We start from the raw sequence: 26,886 nt of genomic DNA, 5'->3' as shown, positions 1-26,886 counted from the left end.
ATAATGCCTTGTAAAGGTATGGACTGATTTCCATGTCGCAGCCTTGCATATTTCTGACATAGGAATGTCATGCAAAAAAGCTATTGTGGCTGCTTTCCCTCTAGTGGAATGAGCTTTGGGTGATTGCAACAAAGGTTTGCCAGCCAGCTGGTATGCTAGTTTGATACAAGAGACAATCCATCTGGAGATGGATCTTTTGGCTGCTGCAAACCCGGTCCTCATAGCACCATAATTGACAAAGAGTTGGTCTGTCTTTCTGGTGTCCTTCGTTTTTTCTAGGTAAAACTTTAGCACCCGTTTAAGATCTAACGAGTGCAACGACCTCTCAGCTGGGGTCGATGGGTTAGGAAAGAACGAAGGAAGGGTAATCGTTTGATTTATATGAAAATCCGATACCACCTTTGGAAGAAAAGATGGGTGAGCCCTCATTACTACTCTGTTGTGGTGAAACACAGTGTAAGGTTCCTTGGTGCAGAGTGCTTGTATCTCGCTAACCCTGCGCGCAGAGGTTATTGCCACCAAGAAGGCCGCCTTCCAAGTGAGATGCTGCAAGGAGGCCTTGTGTATAGGCTCAAACGGTGTAGACATCAGTCTGGAGAGAACCAGGTTCAACTCCCAGGGAGGAGAAGGATTTCTCACAGGGGGATAGACCTTCTTTAATCCCTGAAGGAAATCTTTCACCACTGGGACTTGAAAAAACGATGTTTGTGAAGGTGATTTTCTGTACGCTACTATGGCGGATAGATGAACCCTAATAGAAGGGTATTTCAACCCTGATGTCGCTAAGTATAGGAGGTATGGAAGAACTACCTCTTGTCCTTTGGTGGGATCAAAGCCATGGTCCTTACACCAAATGAAAAATCTTTTCCACTTGAACGCATAAGACGCCCTTGTGGAAGGTCTCTTTGCCTCTCTTAAAATATTCATACATTCCGGAGGCAGATTTAAGTGTCCATATTGCAAGACCTCAGGAGCCATGCAGTCAGGTTCAGCGACGGGAGGTTGGGATGCAGGATCCTCCCGTTCATCTTGCTCAGCAGGTCTGGCCTGCACGGAAGAAGTCTGTGTGGACACAGCGACAGATGTAACAGGTCTGGATACCACCATTGTCGCGGCCAATCCGGAGCAATTAGGATCATGTCCATGCTCGATCTGATGAGCTTGGCCACCACCTTCGGAATCAGTGCCAGAGGGGGAAAAGCATAAGCGAACATTCCTGTCCACTCCAGCAGGAGAGCGTTCCCTTGCGTCCCTGGCCGGTGGAACCTGGACGCGAAGGCGTGGCATTTGGCGTTTTCGTCGTCCGCAAATAAGTCTATGTCTGGACGACCCCAGCAACGGTAGAGTTCTTCGACTACTTCGTCGTTTAGCACCCAGTCTGGCTGATCTTCGAAGTGCCTGCTGAGTGCGTCCGCTTTTGTGTTTAGCTCGCCTGGAAGGTGCACTGCCACCACCGACAGTGCCCGAGCCAGAAGCCAGTGCCAGATTGTCTGGGCCTCCAGAGACAGAGGGCGAGATAGAGTTCCTCCCTGCTTGTTCAGATAGAACATAGTTGTAGTGTTGTCCGTCTGAACCAGGATTTTGTCCGTTGTTATTGCTGGAAAGAACGCTTTGAGCGCCAGATGAACTGCTCGAAGCTCCAGCATGTTGATGTGGTATGTCTGAAGGTTGGTCGACCAGCGACCCTGAATCTGACCCATGTGAGCACCCCAGCCTTCTAGAGATGCGTCCGTTACCACAGACAGCGAAGGAAGAGGTTGCTGAAAAGGGACTCCCTGCAGGACATTCCGAGGGCGAGTCCACCACTGTATTGAGGTCAGTGCTGCTTGAGAAAGGATGATTCGATCCTCCCAATCTCCAGTCGCTTGGTCCCACTGATCCTCCACAGACTCTTGTAGAGGCCGCATCCTCAACCTGGCGTTCGGTATTAGGAAGATGCAGGACGCCATGGAGCCCAATAGAGACGCTACTTCTCGCACCTTTGGATGAGGAAACTGAAGTAACTTTCTGCATTTTTGCCCCATGGAAGACACTCTCCTGCGAAGGAAACGCTCTTCCTAACTTTGTGTCTAGAACTGCTCTCAGATAGTGGATAGTTTGCCTGGGCTGCAGGACCGATTTTTCTGTGTTCACGTGGAGGCCGAGCCTGTGTAGTTGTTGGAGACACAGGTGACAGTCTTTGGTGGCTTGACGAGGGGACGGACTCTTCAGGAGCCAGTCGTCTAGATATGGGTACACAAAGAGACCTTTTTTGTGTAGACACGCCGCTACCACTGCCATGCACTTGGCGAAGACCCTTGGTGCGGATTTGAGTCCGAAAGGAAGCACTTTGAACTGGTAATGCTTGGTCCCTACCAGGAACCTCAAGTACTTTCGATGACCTGGTGTAATAGGAATGTGGAAGTACGCGTCTTGTAAATCCACGAACACATCCAATCTCCGATTTGTAGATGAGGACATATTTGGTGGAGTGCCAACATGCGAAACTTCTCCTTGACCACCACTTTGTTGAGGAGTCGAAGATCCAAAATCGGTCTGAATTTGCCTTCTTGATCTTTTTTGGGGACAAGGAAATATCTTGAGTACACTCCTTTCCCCCTTTGGGAAAAAGGTACCTCTTCGATTGCGTTTTTCCTTAAGAGGACGCTCACTTCCCTTTTTAGGAGCTCTAGTTGGTACGAGCGGGACTTTTTTTTGGAGGAGTCGGTTGTGGTTTCCTCCGGAAACGTAGCGCATATCCATTGCGCAGTATATTCAGCACCCACCGATCTTTTGTGATGCTGACCCACTCTGCCAGGTGTTGTGCAGCACTTCCTCCCACTGGAGTGGGTAACGGCGCCAGAGGAAGCCACTGCTCAGGCCTTGCCTCCTCTAGGCGTGGTAGAGGACTGATGATGTCCGCCTCTGCTCGACCTTCCTCCTCTGTATTGCGGCTTTCCTTGTGGTTTGTTTTGCGACCATTGAGGGGTTTGAACCCTCTGTTGGCCTCCCCGGTTCTTGTTGGTCTTGAAGCGTCGTTTGAACGGCACTTTTTGTTTTTCCAGACCCACTGCCTTTACTGTGTCTAACTCAGTCTTCATACGGGTCATTTCCTGATCGGCATGTTCCCCGAAGAGTGAAGATCCGGAAAAAGGTAGATTGAGGATGCGCTGCTGGGCATCTGGTTTGAATCCAGTTAAACGCAGCCAAGAGGATCTCCTCGCACATATCCCATGTGAGTAGGCATGTCCTGCTAGAAGGGCGTTATCTGCTGATGAACTAATCATTTGGTTTGCTACCAAACAGCCCTCCGTCACTGTCTCCTCAAAGTCCTTCTGGTCCTCCTTGGGCAATTTCCCTTTGAATCGTTCCATGGAGTCCCATAGGGCTCTATTGTACCTTCCCAGAAGGGCTGATGCACTAGAGACTTTCAGGGATGAAGCTGCTGTGCTGCATACCTTGCGTCCCCAAGAATCTTGCGTCTTGCTGTCTGTCAGGAGGAACTGACGAAGAAGGAGCGACTGTGTGATTCTTCTTAGCTGAGGCTACTATAACTGAGTCCGCCGCAGGCTCTCCTTTAACAAAGATAGGATCTGAGTCGGCCGGCCTATATTTCTTCTGGATACGTGCCGGTACTGCCCTGATCGTTGCTGGCGTGAGGAAAACCTCTTTGATTGGGTCCATTATCCCTGGAACCAATGGGAGCAAAGGCCGTGTATATGATTTGTGATGAAGAGTCTCAAAAATCACAGTAGCGGACACCTCTGGAGTAGCCATCTCTATATTAAGTTTGTGAGCACCCCTTTGCAAGACGTCCAGATACGTGTTGACGTCGTCAAGCGGGGAAGCTCTTGAGCGAGGGCTGTCTGCCAGCGTTGGAGAGTAATCCCCTTTAGAAGATCTAGATGAAGATGAAGAGGAGGATGATGGAGTTCTTCTCCTGTGGTGAGAATGCTCCTTCCTCACTGGAGATCTCCTAGGTCGTTCCTCCCTTCGAGGAGAACGTGATTTCCTCTGATGCACTGGAGATCTCGATCTCTCAGTCCGTACCTCCTTTCTCGGTGTTCGAGATCTGGGTTGTTCCCTCCTTGGTGATCGGGAGACCCTGGGGGTATGCGACCTGTCCGCTCTTCTCTCTCGTGAGCGTGATCGGTGAATGGTAGGACTCTGTCCATCTGCCTCTTCTGCCAGCTGCTGAAGAGGGGACCTGTGGACTGGACTCAAGTACCTTTGTAGTCTCTCTGTTGCGCCAGAATCCTTCCATTTACTCAACGGACCATACCATCTTGGTGAGAGTCTTGCCTGTGTGACGTACCGCCGCTGGGTACTCTTTTGCACAGGACTCCTACTCCTAGAAGAGGACCTCGATGAACCAGAGGCACTTAAGGAGGAATGGTGAGAAGCAGATTGTGTCACTAGGACTGTAGAAGGCACTGAAGGAGATCTCCTTCTCACCGGTGTTGGAGGATGTCTCAAAAGCCTTTCCCTCGACATCGAACGTCTCTGCGGCGTCGACGGAGTGATAACCTTCGACGTTGAATGTTTCGGCGTTGACCTGTGGTCCCTCGACGTCGATCGGCGATGATGAGCCGACGACGGAGTCTTCTCCCTTGACGTCGAACGGCGTCGTTGTGCCTTCGACGGAGGTCTCGACGTCGAACGGCGTTGTCCTGCCGTCGACGGAGGTCTCGACATCGAACGGCGTTGTCCTGCCGTCGGAGGTCTCGACGTCGAACGGCGTTGCCCTGCCGTCGACGGAGGTCTCTACGTCGAACGGCCTTGGTCTGTCGGCGACGGAGATGTCAATCGACGTTGTCCTGTCGTCGACGATGCTCTCGACGTTGACCTGACATGCGACGTCGAGCGCCGACGTGCCGTCGATGACTATCCCTTCCTCGACGGCGAGCGTCCGAGGGGGCTCTTACTCCTCGACGCCGAGCGCCTCCGTGGAGACGTCGGCGGAGGTGTCACACTCTTAGAAGCCTGTCGACGTTGAGACGACGGCGGGTGTGATCTGTGCCTCGACGCCGATCGTCGCCTGGTTGACGACGGCGGAGGTGATTCAAATCTTGACGTCGATCTTCTCGTCGACGGCGATCTCGTGGCTTCTCTCGACACCGATCGTCGCCTAGTTGACGACGGCGGAGTTTTCTTCGTCGTAGGTGAACTTCGATGACGACTCCCTCATCGACGCCGGTCCCGACGTCGACGGAGCTTTTGCTCTCGCAATGTCTATCAGATGCCGTTTTTTCAGCGCCGAGCCCGGTGCTGAGGTTGATGGACGCTCTGACTTGCCTTTGGAGGGAGTTCTGGGTCTCTTTGAACTCTTCCTCTCTGTAGATCTTCCTCTCATGGATCTCTGGGCCAGACCAAAGAGCCTGTTCCTCTCTCTGTCTCTAAGAGTCCTGTCAGACAGATTTTTACAATGTGAACAGTCTTTAGGATCATGATCCTCTGGCAAACATAAAATACAGACCTCATGAGAGTCTGTTTTTGCCTTCTTGTGGCCACAAGAAGGGCAATCATCAAATAATGAGGGCATCCTGACAGGAAAACCTCACAAAAAAATCGACTGCTAAGCAGCTATTTACTTGACCCTGTTAAAAGTCAAAGTAAATCAAAAAAATGTTCTATAGAAGATTTTCTGACTGAAAAAGGCAGAAAAATGTGGAGCTGTGTATCCAGGGTCCTTCCTGAAGGAGCCGGAAAGAACAACTGACCTAACTGTAACCCCTGAGGCATGATGGGAAGCTAGGGGCAGAGGTGCCTTAAAGGCACAGCGTCAGTTTTAGTACATTCAGCTATAGGTTAGCTTTTCAGTCTTTTTAGACTGGGAATTTGCAATGCAGCCTGGGAGCTGTATATGCTTACAGTGTGTTATGAGAATTTTCTACTGTTTTCTAAGCATTAAAACAGTTTCTAAACAAGCATTGGTGTTGTTTCTCATGTTTCTAATGCAAAATACACTGTATGGTGGAAATTCTTCACGGCATATTCCAGCTCTATTGTGTTATTGGCTGCAATTGCATATATATATATATATATATATATATATATATATATATATATATATATATATATATATATATATATGTGGGGCACATATAATATATTGTTTCCGGGGTCCCGCGCATGGGCGGGAATATTCTAATGCTTATGACTATTGATGAGGATCCCCTGGAAGAGAATGATGCTGTGTTGATGCTGTTTAATGATTTGGTGTGCTGAGTGATGCTCTAGTGGTGTTGACTAATACCGAAATGGTATAAATGATGCTGTGTTAGTGCTCATTGACAATTGTGTGTACCTTGAGGAGAGATGGGGGGGGGGGGGGAGGGGGGCGGAGAAGGGAGAGCGGTGGTGAGAGGGGAGAGCGGTGGTGAGAGGGGAGAGCGGTTGTGAGAAGTTGGCCTGATGTGCAGTGCTCACTATTCTAGTGATCACTATATATCAGTCCAAACAACCCTTATTGATGATTGGTTGTAAGTCAACCTTATAGACCAGCTATCCTAGTAGCATGGATACGAGCAGTCTAAGGCTAAGACTCTAGAGGGCGTGTTAAGCCAGCTGTTTTACCATCACATTACCCCTTGAACACCCAGTGAAAGGACACCACACAAGTGTTATGAAAATAAACAGTGTATTTATTAGAATCACAACAACCCTGTACTCTTTATGAGGACAGGGTGCTAGGCACACAACAAAACTCTTACGAAAATACTTAAGTTAGCACGTTATACACAAATGCCCGAGGGGCACGAAAAACCATATACTTTAAAAGTGGAATGCGAATTACTAGCAGGTAAGTAACAGTTCTAATAGGCTTTGGAATCGCTAGGACTTGACTAGGGAATCGTTAGATTACTACTAGGAGACCTAGGGGACTCGGGTGCAGAGTGTGCACTCTCACGCGGGATGCCGGACAAAGTCTATGGAGGCTAGTAAAGGCAAAGTTAGTGTTCACGGGCGAACCCGACCTGGTAGGAAGAAAACGACAGTGGATCCTGACCCTAGGATAGTGAGGCTATGCTGGGACACCGAAGTTACCTAGCCCAGGGGCTGCAGCTGCATAGGTCTGAAAAGACGTCGGGGATCTCGTTGCCGGACCAGGAGCCTGGAAGGAAGAAGTTGCTGGCAGGCGACCAGTGAAGAAAAGTTCGATGGATCCAAGCCTGGATCAAGGAAGAAGGAAACCTGAAAGCAGAGGGGACCAAGTTCTTGAATCACTAGCCAGTGATTAAGTGGGCACCAGGATGGCACCGGGCGAAGTCACCGCAGTCAGGTGAGTGGGCGCTGCTGGGCTCTGCAGTCTCTCGGACCAGGAGGCGTTGTCGGCGACCAGGATGGAGGTGCGAGCTGTCCCACGAAGGTTCTTGCTGTCGACGTCGCTGGACCCAGGATTGGGCAACAAGTCTTGGCAAATGCAAGGCCCACGCGGTGGACCTAAAATGGCGTCTTGAGTGGACCAGGAGGGTCCAGGGTACTTCTCCGATGGAGGGAAGCAAGGGCCAGTCTGGAGCAACCAGACCAGCAGCAGAAATGTCGTCGGGCGTCGTCAGGAAGGCCACAAGCCAGCGGGCTAGTAGCCAAACAACGCGGTGAGCAGCAAAAAGCAGAAGGGCCCCACGCAGATCGTGGAGATGCTGGGGGGCTGCTCTTCGGTGCTGGAGCTGCTCAGGGTGGGGGCTTCTCGGACCCCAAAGCACTCACCAGGAATTCACTCGGCGGGCTTGCTGGAAAGAAGTCGTGCAGTCTTGAAGATGGCCGGTCCCTCGAGGTCTCGTCACACCCACGAATCTCAGCGTGACTGATGATGCAGGTAGAGGTCAGAGGTGCCAGGGAAGCCGGTTCTCGTCGAGCTGGGCAGTCGGATTCCGGAGGAAGGACTTGCAGCAGACCGCAGTGTTCTTAGATGGTGCCTGCGGATGCAGGGTGACTACTCCTTAGTCACAAGGGAGAAATCTTAGGAAGAAGTCTTGAGTTCCTTTCGCAGAAAGTAGTTTCAGGATTCAAAGATGATCTGATTTGGAAGGGGGCCAGTCTCTACCTTTATCCTGTAAAAGGGGGCTGGCACGCGACTAAGTCCTGCCCTAGGGGTGGGACTAGGAGGGGGGTGGTTACACCCACTTCCTTGGCGGGCTTTTCCCCAGCACAGGGTCTGGAGTGACCCTGGAACTGGTTCCAGCCAGCCTATGCACAGTGAGCACCGGGGTGCCACGTGCAGTCACCTTCCTCTAAAGCCCTGCCTACCTACAATACACAAAACCCTGTCTGGGACGGTGCTGGCACCGCCCCTGGCAGGAAACCCTTTGTCCTTATCTCCTGCTCTGGGAGGACTCCCAGCAGCAGGAGGGCAGACTTGTGTCTCGGTGGCAGCATCCATTTTGTGGATGCTAAGGCTCTGTCTGACTTTAACCGGGGTTAGGGGTTACATACATGTCGTGTCCCTCTAGAAGGGTGGAATGCTAACCCCGTCGCCAGAATTGGCGAGGGGTTAGTATTCCAATTCGTATGACACCTTACTCGACATGTTTTGATAAAGCGATACCAGAGTTGGCACATAACCGCGAGGATTATAATGCACTTAAGAGTATATGGTATGCGATATCATGGAAACGGCTAAGGGATAGATCCCGAAAGCCGCAGACAGGCTCAGCTCATGCCAGAGCACCATCTCACACGATTCCAAGCACTCTGCCTTCAGGATTGTTAAGGCCTGCCATAGGAGTGACTGATAGGAGATCTGTGTGTCCATTTTAGGGTTAGATATAGGTATACTATATCTAAAGCAAAGGGTGAGTACACCTCCTTGCCCCAGCTGTCGTGCAGCCAGTTGTGTCAGTTTTAGTTAGTCAATCCAGGGGTGGCACAATACATGCTTCAGCCCCTGGGAGACTTCTGGGTGCACCTCAGCCCTGGGTACAGGGACTTGGAGAGGGCCCAGGGCCAATTCAGTACCCGAGTACAATTTGGATAGAGAGAACAGCTAGGCTGTGGGTCTGATTAGCAAGCCCACAGCCAGGGAAAGTCGTAAACCAGTGCAGCAAAAAGCAAAAATCTGGGTGATCATAGGATTGCAGACCCTACTCTCCTACATGACCCCCCCCCCCCAAACTTTGGGACAATAAACTAACCTTGACCAGGTGAGTCTTCTTGCTCTAAGTGGAAATACCTGGAGAGCCCATCAGCATTGCTGTGATCAGTCCCAGGTCTATGCTCCACTGTAAAATCCATCCCCTGTAGGGAAATGGACCACCTAAGCAGTTTGGGGTTTTCACCCTTCATCTGATTTAGCCACAAGAGGGGCTTATGGTCTGTCTGAATGGTGAAGTGAGTGCCAAACAAGTAGGCCCTCAGCTTCTTCAGGGCCCAGACCACAGCAACGGCCTCCCTCTCAATAGCTGACCAATTTTTCTCTCTGGGTGTCAACCTTCTACTAATGAAAGCAATAGGCTGATCATTACCATCAAAATTCAGTTGAGACAGAACAGCTCCCACACCCAACTCAGAAGCATCTGTTTGGACAATGAATGGCTTGGAGTAATCTGGACTCTTGAGGATAGGTGCTGTGCACATGGCCTGCTTTAGGTCATTGAATGCTTTCTGACAGCTTGCTGTCCACTGAACTTTCTTTGGCATCTTCTTGCTTGTCAGGTCATTAAGGGGGGTCACTATGGACCCATAATTTCTGACAAACTTCCTATAGTACCCAGTCAGGCCCAAGAAAGCTCGAACCTGAGTCTGGGTGATTGGAGGAGTCCAGTCCTTGATGGCCTGTATCTTACTCTCCAGTGGCTGAACCTGGCCTCCACCTACAAGGTGGCCCAGGTATACAACCTGTGACTGCCCTATCTGGCACTTTGTGGCCTTGATAGTGAGGCCTGCCTTTTGCAGGGCCTCTAACACTTTCCTCAGGTGGACCAGGTGATCCTCCCAGGTGGAGCTAAAGACAGCAATATCGTCAAGATAAGCTGCACAGAAGTCATCCAGCCCAGTGAGGACTTGATTCACCAACCTTTGGAAGGTGGCAGGTGCATTTTTCAGTCCAAAGGGCATTACCACAAATTGATAATGCCCTCCAGGGGTAGAAAATGCTGTTTTAGGTTTGGCTTCCTCAGCTAACCTGATTTGCCAATACCCAGCTGTCAAATCAAATGTGCTTAAGAAGTTGGCAGAAGCCAATCTATCTATAAGCTCATCTGCTCTAGGTATTGGGTGGGCATCAGTCTTAGTGACTGCATTGAGGCCTCTGTAGTCTACGCAAAACCTCATCTCTCTCTTACCACCCTGGGTGTGAGGCTTTGGCACTAGAACTACTGGGCTAGCCCAAGGGCTATCTGAGGGCTCAATGACTCCCAGTTCCAACATTTTCTGCACTTCAGTTTTGATGCAGTCTCTAACATGATCAGGCTGTCTGTAGATTTTACTCTTGACAGGCAGACTGTCTCCAGTGTCAACATCATGGGTACACCAATCAGTTTGGCTGGGTGTCAGAGAGAACATATGTCGAAAGGATTGCAGAACTTGCCTGCAATCCTGTTGCTGATGTTCAGTGAGGCTGCCACAAAAGACAACACCATCAACTGACCCATCATCAGGATTCTGAGTGAGCAGGTCTGGGAGAGGGTCACTCTCTTCCTCCTGTCCCTCATCTGTGGCCATGAGCAAGCTCATGTCCTTCCTGTCAACATATGCCTTGAGCCTGTTAACATGGAGCACTCTGAGAGGGCTCCTGGGAGTTCCAAGGTCCACCAAGTAGGTAACCTCTCCCTTTTGCTCAATGATGGTGTGGGGCCCAGACCATTTGTCTTTCAGAGCTGCTGGGGCCACTGGCTCCAGCACCCACACCTTCTGTCCTGGCTGGTACACAGTCAGTACAGCCTTTTGGTCATGCCAAGCTTTTTGAAGTTCCTGGCTGGCCTCAAGGTTTTTGGATGCCTTTTCCATATACTCAGCCATCCTGGAGCGGAGACCAAGTACATAGTCCACTATGTTGGTTGCAGGCTTTTTGAGAGGTATCTCCCATCCTTCCTTCACCAAACACAGGGGTCCTCTTACAGGATGCCCATACAGAAGCTCAAAAGGGCTGTAGCCAACCCCCTTCTGTGGGACCTCTCTGTAAGCAAACAAGAGGCAGGGGATCAGGACATCCCATCTTCTCCTAAGAGGTTCAGGTAGTCCATGAATCATCCCTTTCAGGGTCCTGTTGAATCTCTCAACAAGCCCATTGCATTGTGGATGATAGGGTGTGGTGAACTTGTAGTTCACACCACACTCTTTCCACATGGCAGTCAGATATCCTGACATGAAGTTTGTACCTCTGTCAGAAACGACCTCCTTAGGGAAACCCACTCTGGAGAACACTCCAACTAGGGCTCTTGCCACTACAGGGGCTGTAGTGGTCCTAAGGGGAATAGCCTCAGGATACCTGGTGGCATGGTCCACCACCACCAGTATAAACTTGTGTCCTGATGCTGTCTGGGGTTCCATTGGACCAACAATGTCAATCCCCACTCTTTCAAAGGGAACCCCCACCACAGGTAGTGGTATGAGGGGGGCCTTTGTTGTGCCACCTGACTTACCACTGGCTTGGCAAGTGACACATGAGCGACAAAACTCCTTGGTATTCTCATTCATATGGGGCCAGTGAAAGTGTGAGACAAGCCTGTCCCAAGTCTTTGTCTGACCTAAATGACCTGCAAGGGGAATCTCATGGGCCAAGGTGAGAAGGAAACCTCTCAGAGACAAGGGGATGACCAGCCTCCTGGTTGCACCAGGCTTGGGGTCTCTTGACTCAGAGTACAGGAGTCCATCTTCCCAGTATACCCTGTGGGCACCTGTGGCATTCCCTGCAGCCTCAGCAGCAGCCTGCTGTCTGAGGGGTTCAAGGGAAGGGCAGCTTAACTGTTCCTTCCCCAGGTCTGCTCTGGAGGGTCCCCCTGAGCCCAGAAACTCAACTTGATCAAGTTCAAGCTCTTTAGGCTCAGTTTCCCTCAGCTCTTCTAGATCAGCCTCCTCAGAGACTTGATCCTCAACCTGGGGCAAGGGGGAAGGCAAAGCCTTACCCTTACTGCTCTTCTTCTTGGGAGGTGTCTGGTCCATAATTTCAGGATCCAGCACCTGTTCAGTGGGGCATTTTCTGGCCTGTGACCTAGTCACAGCAAGCACATGTGCTGGCAAGCCTAACATTTCCATGTGAGTCCTCTGCTCCACTTCTGACCACTGTGATGACTCCAAATCATTGCCCAACAAACAATCAACTGGGAGGTCTGAACTGACTACAACTTTCTTTTGTCCCTTCACTCCACCCCAGGAGAAAGCCACAATTGCCACACTATGACTAGTAGTGACATTGCTGGCATTGGTCACCAGGAAATCAGTACCTGGCATGATCTGCCCAGGGTCCACAAAGTTAGGTGTCACCATGGTGACACTGGCACAAGTGTCCCTATAGGCCTGAGCCATTTTGCCATTAATCAAAGGTGTCTGCCTGTATTTGCCCAAAGTATTGGGACTTATCTCAGGGGACATATCCATATCCCCTGTACAGACAAGGACAGCCTGAGTGAGTGTGCCAACTAGGTTGTCAGACCCCTCAGTACCCAAGGTTAACCCAACTAATGCCTTGGGAGGTACACTACCACTACTGACTGTACTAGGGGGTGCAGTTGCTTTAGGAGCTGTAGTGGCAGGAGTTTGTCCTCCTCTTTTGGTGCACTCACTAAACCAGTGAGATTTACTTTTGCAGTACTGGCACCACCTTTTTGACTGGCCTTCTTGAGTCTTCTTCTTCTGGGAAGCCTGACCCCCACCCTCTTTGGTTTGTTGGGGACCTGGTGAAGACTTCTGGTCATTTTGCTCATTCTCAACATTACCCTTCTGGTCTGCTTTCTTCTGACCACCCTGGTTCTGGTTCTGGTTCTGCTTGATCCTTGTCCTGACCCATTTGTCTGCCTTCTTTCCCAATTCTTGGGGAGAGGTCAGATCTGAATCAACAAGGTGCTGGTGCAGCAACTGGTTCTGACAATTGTTCAAAATTTGTTCTCTCATCATTAGATTATACAATCCTGTGTAATCTGTAACCTTGCTACCCAGCAACCAGCCCTCCAAAGCCTTAGTGGCACAATCCACAAAATCAGACCAGTCCTGAGACTGAGTTTTCTGGGTGTCTCTGAACAGCAACCTGTACTGCTCAGTGGTTAAACCAAACCCATCAACCAGTGTATTCTTCAGGACCTGGTAATTGTTAGCATCCTCCACTCTTGTAGTGAGGAGCTTATCTCTACCTTTACCATCAAAGGAGAGCCACAGTATAGCTGCCCACTGACTCTGGGGAATGCCCTGCACAGTGCAGGCCCTCTCCAGAGCAGCCATCCATTTCTGGATATCATCCCCTTGCTTAAAGGGGGGCACTATTTTTGTCAGGTGTTTAGTATCTAAACCCTTCTCTCTATCTCTTGGGAGATTGCTGCCACCAGTGGGAGCTAGCCCACTCATCTGCTGCTCTCTTGCCAGGGCAAGCTTCTCTTTGGCCAGGGCAATTTCTTCCCTTTCAATCCTCAGTTCAGCTTGTCTCATCCTAGCTTCATGCTCCCTTCTCTGAGGGGAAGTAAATCTCCTCTGTGGAGGATTCCTTCTCCCCTGAGAAGAGGCATTAGAGTGCAGAGATCTATTGGAGTCCCTAGAAAGAGATCTATCTCTCCTAACTCCAAGGTTAGGCCCACTTCGGGTTAGTACTGGGGGTCCCCCAGATCCTAGCCCAAGTAAGTCTAAGTTGGTCCTAGTTAGCCTTCTGACTACCTCAAGACCTTTGTCTACCTCATCCCCAGAGAGTACCTCCTGATCCTCCTCCTCAACTGCTGAATCAGTGTTGGGGAGATCTGGATCCCCAGAGGTTCCCTCTAAGGCTGGCATGTTCTCATGTAACTGAGAAAGCTTTCTGGCATCATATGTCTCTAAGAGACCTATCAGAAAGGGAGTGGTGGGGTTAGACCCCTGCTTCAGTTTTCTGGAGACACAGATTTGTCTCATCTCCTGGAAACTGAGAGCTGCATATCTTGAAGTGACCTGTGGAGGGTCAACACTGACCAGGGGAGTCTCAGTAGATTCTCCCTGGGTAGACATGCTTTTCTAGTGAGGTGTAAGTGGTGCACTTACCTACACTATATGTTTGCCTACTGATCCCTTGCTAGAGTTGTAGTTTAGGGTGTGCTAGGCCCTAGGAGCTACAACAGCTGGTTCAGTAGAACTCAGAGTATTCTAAGCTAAGTTATATGTACCTTTAGTACTTATGTGATCTTTCACAAGATATTCTTAGGGCATGTGTGGTAAAACAACAGCAAGCTCAAATCCCAACCGCTGCCCACCAATGTGAGAAGTTGGCCTGATGTGCAGTGCTCACTATTCTAGTGATCACTATATATCAGTCCAAACAACCCTTAATGATGATTGGTTGTAAGTCAACCTTATAGACCAGCTATCCTAGTAGCATGGATACGAGCAGTCTAAGGCTAAGACTCTAGAGGGCGTGTTAAGCCAGCTGTTTTACCATCACATTACCCCTTGAACACCCAGTGAAAGGACACCACACAAGTGTTATGAAAATAAACAGTGTATTTATTAGAATCACAACAACCCTGTACTCTTTATGAGGACAGGGTGCTAGGCACACAACAAAACTCTTACGAAAATACTTAAGTTAGCACGTTATACACAAATGCCCGAGGGGCACGAAAAACCATATACTTTAAAAGTGGAATGCGAATTACTAGCAGGTAAGTAACAGTTCTAATAGGCTTTGGAATCACTAGGACTTGACTAGGGAATCGTTAGATTACTACTAGGAGACCTAGAGGACTCGGGTGCAGAGTGTGCACTCTCACGCGGGATGCGGGACAAAGTCTATGGAGGCTAGTAAAGGCAAAGTTAGTGTTCACGGGCGAACCCGACCTGGTAGGAAGAAAACGACAGTGGATCCTGACCCTAGGATAGTGAGGCTATGCTGGGACACCGAAGTTACCTAGCCCAGGGGCTGCAGCTGCATAGGTCTGAAAAGACGTCGGGGATCTCGTTGCCGGACCAGGAGCCTGGAAGGAAGAAGTTGCTGGCAGGCGACCAGTGAAGAAAAGTTCGATGGATCCAAGCCTGGATCAAGGAAGAAGGAAACCTGAAAGCAGAGGGGACCAAGTTCTTGAATCACTAGCCAGTGATTAAGTGGGCACCAGGATGGCACCGGGCGAAGTCACCGCAGTCAGGTGAGTGGGCGCTGCTGGGCTCTGCAGTCTCTCGGACCAGGAGGCGTTGTCGGCGACCAGGATGGAGGTGCGAGCTGTCCCACGAAGGTTCTTGCTGTCGACGTCGCTGGACCCAGGATTGGGCAACAAGTCTTGGCAAATGCAAGGCCCACGCGGTGGACCTAAAATGGCGTCTTGGGTGGACCTAAAATGGCGTCTTGAGTGGACCAGGAGGGTCCAGGGTACTTCTCCGATGGAGGGAAGCAAGGGCCAGTCTGGAGCAACCAGACCAGCAGCAGAAATGTCGTCGGGCGTCGTCAGGAAGGCCACAAGCCAGCGGGCTAGTAGCCAAACAACGCGGTGAGCAGCAAAAAGCAGAAGGGCCCCACGCAGATCGTGGAGATGCTGGGGGGCTGCTCTTCGGTGCTGGAGCTGCTCAGGGTGGGGGCTTCTCGGACCCCAAAGCACTCACCAGGAATTCACTCGGCGGGCTTGCTGGAAAGAAGTCGTGCAGTCTTGAAGATGGCCGGTCCCTCGAGGTCTCGTCACACCCACGAATCTCAGCGTGACTGATGATGCAGGTAGAGGTCAGAGGTGCCAGGGAAGCCGGTTCTCGTCGAGCTGGGCAGTCGGATTCCGGAGGAAGGACTTGCAGCAGACCGCAGTGTTCTTAGATGGTGCCTGCGGATGCAGGGTGACTACTCCTTAGTCACAAGGGAGAAATCTTAGGAAGAAGTCTTGAGTTCCTTTCGCAGAAAGTAGTTTCAGGATTCAAAGATGATCTGATTTGGAAGGGGGCCAGTCTCTACCTTTATCCTGTAAAAGGGGGCTGGCACGCGACTAAGTCCTGCCCTAGGGGTGGGACTAGGAGGGGGGTGGTTACACCCACTTCCTTGGCGGGCTTTTCCCCAGCACAGGGTCTGGAGTGACCCTGGAACTGGTTCCAGCCAGCCTATGCACAGTGAGCACCGGGGTGCCACGTGCAGTCACCTTCCTCTAAAGCCCTGCCTACCTACAATACACAAAACCCTGTCTGGGACGGTGCTGGCACCGCCCCTGGCAGGAAACCCTTTGTCCTTATCTCCTGCTCTGGGAGGACTCCCAGCAGCAGGAGGGCAGACTTGTGTCTCGGTGGCAGCATCCATTTTGTGGATGCTAAGGCTCTGTCTGACTTTAACCGGGGTTAGGGGTTACATACATGTCGTGTCCCTCTAGAAGGGTGGAATGCTAACCCCGTCGCCAGAATTGGCGAGGGGTTAGTATTCCAATTCGTATGACACCTTACTCGACATGTTTTGATAAAGCGATACCAGAGTTGGCACATAACCGCGAGGATTATAATGCACTTAAGAGTATATGGTATGCGATATCATGGAAACGGCTAAGGGATAGATCCCGAAAGCCGCAGACAGGCTCAGCTCATGCCAGAGCACCATCTCACACGATTCCAAGCACTCTGCCTTCAGGATTGTTAAGGCCTGCCATAGGAGTGACTGATAGGAGATCTGTGTGTCCATTTTAGGGTTAGATATAGGTATACTATATCTAAAGCAAAGGGTGAGTACACCTCCTTGCCCCAGCTGTCGTGCAGCCAGTTGTGTCAGTTTTAGTTAGTCAATCCAGGGGTGGCACAATACATGCTTCAGCCCCTGGGAGACTTCTGGGTGCACCTCAGCCCTGGGTACAGGGACTTGGAGGGCCCAGGGCCAATTCAGTACCTGAGTACAATTTGGATAGAGAGAACAGCTAGGCTGTGGGTCTGATTAGCAGGCCCACAGCCAGGGAAAGTCGTAAACCAGTGCAGCAAAAAGCAAAAATCTGGGTGATCATAGGATTGCAGACCCTACTCTCCTACAGCGGTGGTGAGAGGGGAGAGCGGTGGTGAGAGGGGAGGAGAGAGTCAGGCCTGGAGAGAGTGAGGAGATGGGAGAGAGGGGAGAGAGGCGAGAGAGGGGTGAGTGAGGAGAGAGAGGGATTGGAGAGGGAGTGTAGTGGTGAGAGGGGAGAGGGGTGGGTGAGGAGAGAGTGGGATTTGAGAGAGGGAGGGGAGAGTGGTGGGAGGGGAGAGGCGAGGGGAGAAAGGGGAGAGAATGAGATGGGAGTGAGAAGAGGGGGAGGGGAGGTTGAGGAGAGAGGGAAGATGGGAGGGGGGAGAAGTTATTTTTCACTTTTCAAAAAGCCTTTTAAAAAAAAAAAAACTCTCAACTTTTTTTATTTGCACCTTTCTAACCAGTCCTTGGTTCGAGGGCAGCTAAGGTATGCACTTCCTGGAGACAAGCATATGATTTATGATGAATTTGTGCTGGACTTGATAGCCATGTTATTGCGTCTTTTATCAGTTGCTGGAAACTTTCCTGTTATGGAGCCCCCATGTTTGTCCAGCATGAAAGTGAGTTTTACCATCTTCCCAGCCCCTTGCCAAAGCCTTCCCGGTGTAAGCTCCACATAGGCAGCGTTGAATTTTCTTTGTGCCTACATATTTAATGCCCGTGCAACAAAAAACTTGCTAAGTATTTCTTATACCTACATGTTTGATGCCTGGGGGAAATACACCCCCACTGGGCTGAATATTGTTAATGAGATCCCTAAATCTCTTATTAGCCAAAAAACCATCACAGGCATATTATCTAGTCAATGTTAAAAATTGTGAAGGCTAGCGCGCATCTTTGGACAAAGCCTTTAGTGATGTTTGAAAACGAAACAAGAAGAACTGTACAGCATGTATCTCGAACTCGCACATATCAAAATGGCAGCATTACCGTTGCTTCTTTCTGCTTCCGCCGCCTCTTCCGGTCCCTGCAGCAGCCGTGCAGCACAAATAAGTAATAATTACAGCCACAGCGGCCTGGAAAAGCTGCCTCCTTCAGCCAGGGTCACAAAGCTCTCTGGCCACTTTCCGCGGAAAGCTGAATATGGCGCTCATAGCTGTGGAGCAAGTCCCGGCGTTAACCTTGCTAAAGAAAGACGAAAGCGGGCGCCGTGCAAATAAAATATATAGCGTGGTGCCATTGCCTAATAAAGTTATGCGCATGGCAGCCCTTGAAGGGCCATGCTGATAAAGAAAAAAATCTTAAGCAAGGAAATAAAAACCGGGTTCGAGCCAGCACTGATACCATTGGTGTGCGGGTACAAAAGTAAAAAATTTAAAAGTTAAAACAAGCAGTGCATAAATCATGAAAGGAGCAGGTAATTACTGAAAACTACAAAACAAGCTCTTGGCATTGCTGTGGGGAGGAGAAATGCGAGACACGGCCTGGTGGCCGTGAAGTGTCAAGCAGTGGGCGGGGAGCGGATCCCTTTGAAGTGAAGCTCTCGGAGGCAGGCGGCTGGGGGAGCAAATGGTAAAAAGCGCGTGCATGTGCACATGCACTCGATGAAATCCGCAATGGTTTCAAAGCTTATTTGGCCTCCTATACTCTCGTCCTAATAGGACGAGACCTAAAAAGGGATATGTGCATGTCGCGTTTTGGGCAGTTTCCTGCCACGGGCACTAGGCCCATCCACACAATAAATTAACATTTTGATCAGGAAACTTGGGGGGGAAATGCTGGGTGGAAGGATGCTTGTGGCTCCCTGTAGATTCCTAAACTTTTTACCACGGAAATGTGTGGAAAATATGTGTTTTTGGTCAAAGTTTGAGGTTTGCAAGGGATTCTGGGTAAAAAAAAAAAATACTAGAACCACGCAAATCACCCGACCCTGGATTCCACCTAGGTGCAAAAATATGCAAGTTTGCTAGGTTTCCCTAGGTGCCAGCTGAGCTAGGGCCAAAGTCCTGCTAGCCATCTTGCAAAATAAAAGGTCAGTTTTCTGTGGAAGCATGCGGTGTCCATGTTGCGTTTTTGGTCTTTTCCTCCCACAGGCAACCAGCCTACCCACACAAAAGCGATACCATTTTTAGCTGAGGACATATGGGAGCATAGAAAAGAAGAATATTTGTCATTAACAATTGGATTTCACTTATCGGAGCCTTACAAATGCAAGCTAGTGTGTAAGGAAGAAGACATTACAAAATACACTATCATATGCTAGTACGGGTACCCACAAATTCAGGGAAATAACCACTGCATCTGAACTCATTTTAGAAATGCATAGTTTTCCTTGATAACCACTTTTCATTCTGCATATGAATTGGTCTATACTCTGTACACAATGGGAAAAAAATTGCACGATGCAACTCAGTTGTTGGCTCTGGGTACCTTGGGTGCTTGGATAACCCACAAACCCTATGTATCCATACAACCAGAAGGGTCTAAGGGACAAAATGGTATATTGCTATGGAAAATCGACCTTTGTGACAAGAAGTTACAGATGAAAATGACTGCACGGTAGTGTAGAGGGATACTGGTGTTTATGCCTTGGACAACAGTGTCTGCAGCACCCGGAAGAAAAAAATACAGCAGCATTGTAGAGGTGGTTTTGATGAACGAGAGGTGGTTAACCAATGAACAATTGTACTGCGGGCGACATAGGTATTGAGGGGGTAAAGAGGAAGGCTTCATGCCGAACTGTTTGAAGGCTGGGTTAATGGACTGGTAGCAACACTGACGGCGTAACACAATGGGCGAAGCCTCGTGAGATGACATATCTAGTCGCTTTCGTGATGTTCCAGTTAGAGACAGACATGTGGAGGGAACCTCAGGAAGCAACGTTTTCAACGCTGCAAAGGCTGGATGGCTGTTGGTGGGGGGCTGGGGGGGAAGGAGGGAGGCTTCGCAGAAATAGCATAGTTTGAAGTTTCAGCCTTTGATACCAATCATACCATACCCTCTTGGTAACTTATCTTTGCCTGGCTTTCAGGTTACCTGTGTGCAGGGCCAAGTCCTAAAGAAGCATGTTGGTGCAATGCAAATAAAGCGGCCACACGCCTTTCTTTTCTGAACATGTGAAATAAGGTCAATGGGAAGGATTTGAAATGGCATGTTGCAGAGGTGTTAAACTAGTAATAGAAAGGAGATAAGTGGTCTTGGTGCTTGCCAGACACAGGAAGAATCACAACAGAAGCAGAGTGCAGACGCGCGCGCGACCTCACCAATTGCAAACAGATGGTCCCTGCACACCGCTGCACGCTCCTGCAAGGTGGATGCCACCACAAGCACGAGTGTTTGAAAAGAGCTGACCAATTTCTAAAGGTCATCTCCTAGAGCAGTGCATGTGTGCTGCCTAGGCAAGACCTAAAAAGGAGGAAATGATTAAGCTTACGGTAATATGTAATTTTCACTGTGACAGCTGTGGCACAAGCCTTGCTCTGTGTGTTTGACAATGACCAGCAATCAAAGCAACTAAAAGTTTTCATCTTAGGAATTTTAGATTTAGCCAACAGCTTTATTTTGGTACCAACAGCATTATGTTGTGATGAAATTAGACCTACCTACCAGTCTCTTCTGATTTGAGGAAATAAAACAAGCACACACCACTTGATCACAAAGATTTCTTCGGTCGGAAAAACTTTGCACTAGATCAGTTCGAAAATATATTGTATTTTGGCAGTTTTACAAACCAAAGGAAAGTCACGCCATTAACTTAGCTGCCACCGTCTCGGTTATTACATCAACAAAATGAGCATGGATTTGTGGGCTTCATTTTTCAATGGAGGTCACTGGTAGCTACTTCAACTTCACTTAATTGATAGCTGCTTATGGTATGAAGTTACAGTGAAGAAAACGTACAGACCAATCCAAGTGAAGGGACATCAAAGAGTAACCCAAACTTACTTCAGAGGTAGCACTCAGTGCGCAAAGGTACATAAGGCAGCAAAGACAAAAAGGTGAGCAACAAACAGCACATTTCACCCAGATTTGAAAAGGAAAGAAACCAAACACAAACAATCCCCGCCCACTCACCCGGAAACCAGTCATGTGTCATGCAGAAACTACTGACAAAGCTACACTGCACAAACAGGTCTGTGGTAGGATTTATAACCAGATGACCAAACAGTTACAATATACCAGAAGCATGCCCTGTGGAACCATGGACTATACTTGTCTTTTCAGAATATGCAATTCAAGGACTCACTCTCTTGGGCTACGTGATCTTCTATGGCTTCGGTCCCATGAGTAACTCCGGCTGCGTGTCCTCCGACTATGACTTCTGGACCGCCTGTGGGAATCTGGGGAACTACTCTCCTTTGATTTCATTTGACCTGGTGCTAGAATAAAAATAATGGTTACAATATGATACTACAGTAAAACTGTACATTCATGGGAATCTGAGAATGCCATCAACAAAGGCAATTAAAGTTGTATTTTACAAGGCAACTTAATTGGAATACTGTATTTCAAACTACTGTTGTGGATCAGAGGAAGTAGCTTATTAGGATTGTTAAGAGAAATTTTCAATTGTTTGAAAATATTGAACTACAATGTGAGTAATGGTCTGAAAACTTAAATTGTTTGCAGGATTCCACCAATATTACACACCTTCATGGTAATAAAAGTATATGCTTGCAGAAGCATCATGCTGCCAGTGGAAATCCAACTAGGGCATTACCATTTCCAGCAACACACTTCTTACTGATGTCCACTTACTTTTTCGGTCACCTTGTGCAAACTGTATTTCAATCTGACGGCCACACACCCACTTTCTATTGAGGTTATAAAGGGCATCTTCGGCATCGCGAACATCCTCAAATATGGCTAGCTGTTAAGGAGACTTTGAAACTTGCAGTACAAAAGCATATATTTTTTAATGCAAATAAAACCCAACTAAGAAAAATAGTCATATTGGCAACACGAAAACAAAGAAAAAAGCAACGACAAACATTTTCAGCCACATGCTATCCATTCCTCATTTAAACAACTGACAAAGCCAATAAGTCTCAAATGTGAAGGACGTTCGCAGATTGGCTTATCTTGTGCTTGTTGCCTATGCTGAACAGAATCAGCATAAAACAAGCACTGGCAAATTCAACATGTCTGAGTTTACGGTGCTAATTTATGCAAGCATGTTAAATAAAGGAAAGGTGAGAGAATCTGCTTGTATGCAGGTGTCAAAACCATAATAAAGAGAGCCACTGTAGAAACATGACAATATTGGAATCAAATTGCATAGTACAGTTTTAAGTAGAAAATTGTACCAAAAAACAAGACTCAATTCAACATTGGAAAGAATGAATACAAAAAGTATGTGACATTACAAATGTACATGACAAACATGAGAAAACAGCAATTTACCATTTTAATATCGCTTGTGAAAAGCACACCTTATATCTAATGTTGGCATATTGCACATTGGTGAATGAAGTTGGAGGTTTTCTTACGTAGTAGTGCGTTCAATTTGACCACTTCCAAGCAAAAGAACTTTGTGCAAAGTATTTTTGTTTTGTACAGTTTAAATATTGGGTATCTTAAATCCTCTGGATGATCTTCAGGAACATGATCTAGAAAAATTAACCATAGATTTCCACAGCTCCCGATTGCATTGGCCTAGCAGCGCGATACACTAGGAACTTCGAATATTGTGGGTGAAGCTGTTCAGACTCTTCACAACAGTCCATTCAGTTACTTTCCCTTTCAAGTGGAGGGGATACAGGAGATACCGGAGCGTTTCCTGACAGCAGACAAAATCAATGATTCAGATGGTGTTTCCCTCAAGAAGAGAGGACCTGATTCTGAAGGGCTGTATTTTTGCACTTGAATACTGGCAATGAGTGCAAACAGTAACGGAAGACTCAATACTCAGTTTGAGTTGCCAGTTAGTTACCTAATAAAAAGATCTATCATCCACCAAGGACACTGTCGGAGATGGTGAGTTTCAGGACCTACTAGAGTCCACACATAGTTAACTTGGAAGAGAATAAGACGCTTCACGGTGGATAGAAATTGAGGTCAGCAAGACCTATTGGGGCTTCTGTCTCCGAAGTGACTAGGGTGGCAAACCTTACTTTTCCTTTACTGGCTTGTCTTGTAACATACTCAGACAGTGGTGTCCATTCCCTTTTTGTAGTGGAACAGAGGGAGATGGCACAGGATTGTTACCTGTATTGGGCAGAGACGAAGGTGCAGAATGATCTGCTGGAACTCTGGGTATTTATTTATTCAAAGTTTTGTATAGCGCGAACAAGATCCTTACAGATATCAGGGCGCTTCACAAAGACAGGGTAGGGGAAGTAGGAATGAACAGAGAAAATGGGAGCAATAATAGTCATTAACATGGTAGGATAATAATAACATACATAAAACATGTCAGTATACAATCAGGTAAACAAGTAATATCAGATGGCACAATCAGATGGGTAGCAGTGTAATCCTTCACCAATGGAACTGAGAAGAATGGAGGGGCTGCTGAAGGTTGTGGCTTTGGAGAGTACAGTACAGAAGATGCACTTACAGGATTCTCACCATCTAACTGGACATCAGCGTCAGGATGTGAGGATCCCTTGCAGCACTCATGGCCCCTTACACAGACAGATCTTACAGAAGAGTACCACCAGACACAGACCCGGAATCTGTAGAAATTCCTAGTGTCACCAATCTCTGCATCACATGTCTAGACGTCGATTTGGAACTGGATGAGTGGCTGGACTGTGCCAAAAGAGAAAATCAGACCTGGTCACACTATGCGCTGAAGGGAAGGTAGTAAACACCCTAGTCGCTCTACAGCTGGTAGACCATGAATGAATGAATGAAAGAAAGAAATTGGATCTTATAAATAGGACTCCCTGTTTTCACGGATTTTTACAGATAAATACAGACAGAAAACAATGTGTATTCTGTCTGCATTTATTTTAAAAGGTGGATAAATACAGAAAATGTGTTTTTTTTCCAATGACTGTGCTGTCCTTCATGAATTTAGCCCAACAGCTAAGCAGATGGACAGCATGGGAAATTAAAACATGGGATGACATTTCTTTAAATAACTGCATTTGTCAATATAAATTTGTGGTATAATGCTACTATTTGCCAGTGGATGTACTGTTATGTAATATTTGGCAACTTAAATAGCTAAAACACGACAGACATCAAAGTATGAGTGCGTGTCTATCATTTACATAAATATGGAAATTTACAGTTTTACAACTACATTTATATGCAAAAAACAAAATAAATATGGATAAATACAGATAAAATGGGCAAAAATTAAAAATGGATAAATACAGACGGAAATGTTAAAAAAAAAAATAACGTAAAACCGGGAGCCCTACTTATAACGCGCGAACTTAGCCCAAGGGCATCAAGGCGCTAGAGCAGACTGAGTGAGGGAGGCAGAAAGAGTTAAGCTACAGACCGAGTAAAGAACAAAGTCTTCAGGGCCCTCCGAAACAACAAATGAGAAGAAAGGCTGGAAAGATCATGAGGAAGGGAGTTCCAAAGTTTGGCAGCGACCAGGGAAAAGGAACGATCTCCCCATCTAGCCTTACTAAACCTTGGCACTATAAGCAGGTTCTTATCCACCAACCTGAGATTCCTAGAGGGATTATAGCGATGTAAGAGTGCTTTGATACCCTCTGGGCCACTGCCAAAAAGAGCCTTATGAAATAGGCAGAAAGTTTTAAAAAGAATCCTGTGATCAATGGGCAGCCAGTGTAATGCCCTAAGAGAGGGGGAGAGGGAATGACATTTGGGTAGGTTCATCACCAACCTAGCCCCCGTATTCTGCACCAGTTGCAGCCGCTGGATCGGACCTCTATTGCCCAAATAGAGGGCATTACCGTAATCCAGTCTGGATGTCACAAGTGCGGCCACAGCCTGTTTACGGGAATCCAATGAAAGAGTGAGACTTCCTTTAAAATCCTAATGATACCGAAGCAGGTAGAAACTGTCCTGCTCACCTGCCTACTCATGGTGAGAGCTATCCACCAAAATACCGAGATTTTTTCCAAGAGAGACAGGGCAGGGACAGACGCCCAACGAATCAGGCCACCAATCACTGGACCAGATATCCAAACGATTGCCAAAAATCAACCTCAGTCTTCTCCCCGTTTAATTTAAGGAAGTTTGAGCTCATCCAGGATGCAACTGCTTCCATGCAGAGCCTAAAGTTGAAGATGTTTCTCTGATATTATGGGTGATAGAAACCATAATTTGCGTATCATCTGCATAGGATAAAACATCCAATCCGAGCGATCTAACCACTTTGGCGAGTGGGGCCACATAAATGTTAAAAAGCGGACTCAGGGAAGAACCCTGAGGGACACCACACGCCGTAGTCTCAGGAGCAGAAAAGAAAGGCCCAAGGCTCACCATCTGGGTCCGATCAGTCAGAAAGGAAGCAAGAAGCCCCAGCGCTGAGCCCCCCAATCCCTATCTCCCTGAGACGCTCCACTAGCCTCACAGGGAACAGGGTATCAAAGGCTGCTGTGAGGTCGAGGAGGATAAATAAATTAGTGTGGCCTGCATCCACCTGCAACCAGATGTTATTTAACACCACCGTAAGGGCCGTTTACGAACTATGCAGGGTTCTAAAGCCATGTTGCGAGTAATCCAGCAACTGATGGCGACTAAGATCAGCCGTCTTCCAGGATAAAGGAAACTGTCCGTCAGATAGCCAGATTCAGAACCGCAGTAAAATGTGGTATAATGACATCTCGACACCGTTTTAAAATCTTAAGAGGGTAGGAGTCTAAAGGAGAGCCCGACTTAACACCTTCTAGTAATCTGTCCGTGTCTTCAAGCGATAATAATGGGAAAGTTAGGAGCGCGGGCAAAGTCTGAGGATGCCCGTTCCTCTATAACTGTAAGCGAAGACAAAGACGTGGACTGTCCTATGTTGGCAGCTTCAAGAGTCAAATAAATATCTCTGATTTTGCCAATAAAGAAATCTGAGATTTTGACACAAAGACTGAGACGTCCATGGTATAAGATGTTGTCGGGACAGTAATAGAGTTAATAACCTTAAACAGTTCACGCGGGGATTTAGATAAATCAATCATCTTTTAATAATAAAACCTTTTTTCATCCATAATAGCTTCCATGTAATTTTTCAAAGAGATCTTATGGAGTTCCCTGTCTGCCAGATCTAACTTTGAAAGCCGCAACCTTTCATGTCTACGGCAGCTTAGTCTGAGTTTTTTAAGTTTCTTCGAAAACCAGGGAGCGGAGGGTTTTAGTCTAGCAGAGGAATGCTTTTTAACTGGAGCCAAATTATCCAAAGCATCTGACAATTTTTGCGACAGTTCCATAGCAGACTGATAGACAATTACCCCCCCTCCTACGCACCATGATGTCAAACAACCTGGTAAGGGCTTCCTTCGTTATCCGGCTAAGGTGTCTCCTTTCCTCCCAATGATTATGCTCAGGGATAGTTTTGCTGGATGAACCATTGCGTAGATAAAAAGGTACCGCAAAACGATCCAACCATGTCTAAGGAACAGGGTCTCCTATACTAACTCGAGGGTCATTAGAAAAAATCCCATCCAGGGTGTGACCCGCCAAGTGTGTGGGACTCCTGACCAGTGTGGGACTCCTGACCAGCCGTTAAAGATTTCAATGAGAGATTGGATATCCCTGCAAAGAGAATTATCTAAGTGAAAATTGAAATCACCAAGAAAAGTTAAATTCAATCTATCTAAAAGAGGTTCCACAAGGCTGCTAAATTTCTGGCCAAAGATCGTCCTGGACCCCGGGGGCCTATAGCAGAGAACCCCAGAGAAACTTTCCGTGGGGAGGGAATTAATAGAAAAATACAGAACTTCAAAGGGGTCCGAGGGAGCAGAAAGCTGCTGTGTGCGGCAGAC

The 26,886-nt window shown here is 48.0% G+C and overlaps 1 protein-coding gene across 1 annotated transcript in view; it reads right to left on the bottom strand.

Moving 5' to 3' along the window:
• SRSF12 (serine and arginine rich splicing factor 12) overlaps positions 1-26,886 on the bottom strand; it is a 96,530-nt gene that overhangs the window by 25,689 nt on the left and 43,955 nt on the right. Inside the window, exons 3-4 of the mRNA XM_078648283.1 lie at positions 21,740-21,843; positions 21,228-21,360 (exon numbers count right to left, since the gene is read on the bottom strand). Of these exons, the coding sequence (XP_078504409.1) occupies positions 21,228-21,360; positions 21,740-21,843 (237 nt within the window). The remainder of the gene's footprint in view (positions 1-21,227; positions 21,361-21,739; positions 21,844-26,886) is intronic.

Source organism: Lissotriton helveticus, chromosome 6 (genome assembly GCF_964261635.1).
Source record: "Lissotriton helveticus chromosome 6, aLisHel1.1, whole genome shotgun sequence".
NCBI lineage: Eukaryota > Metazoa > Chordata > Amphibia > Caudata > Salamandridae > Lissotriton > Lissotriton helveticus.
The sequence above is the reverse complement of the archived record's forward strand: the minus strand, read 5'-3'. Positions and strand labels throughout refer to the sequence as shown.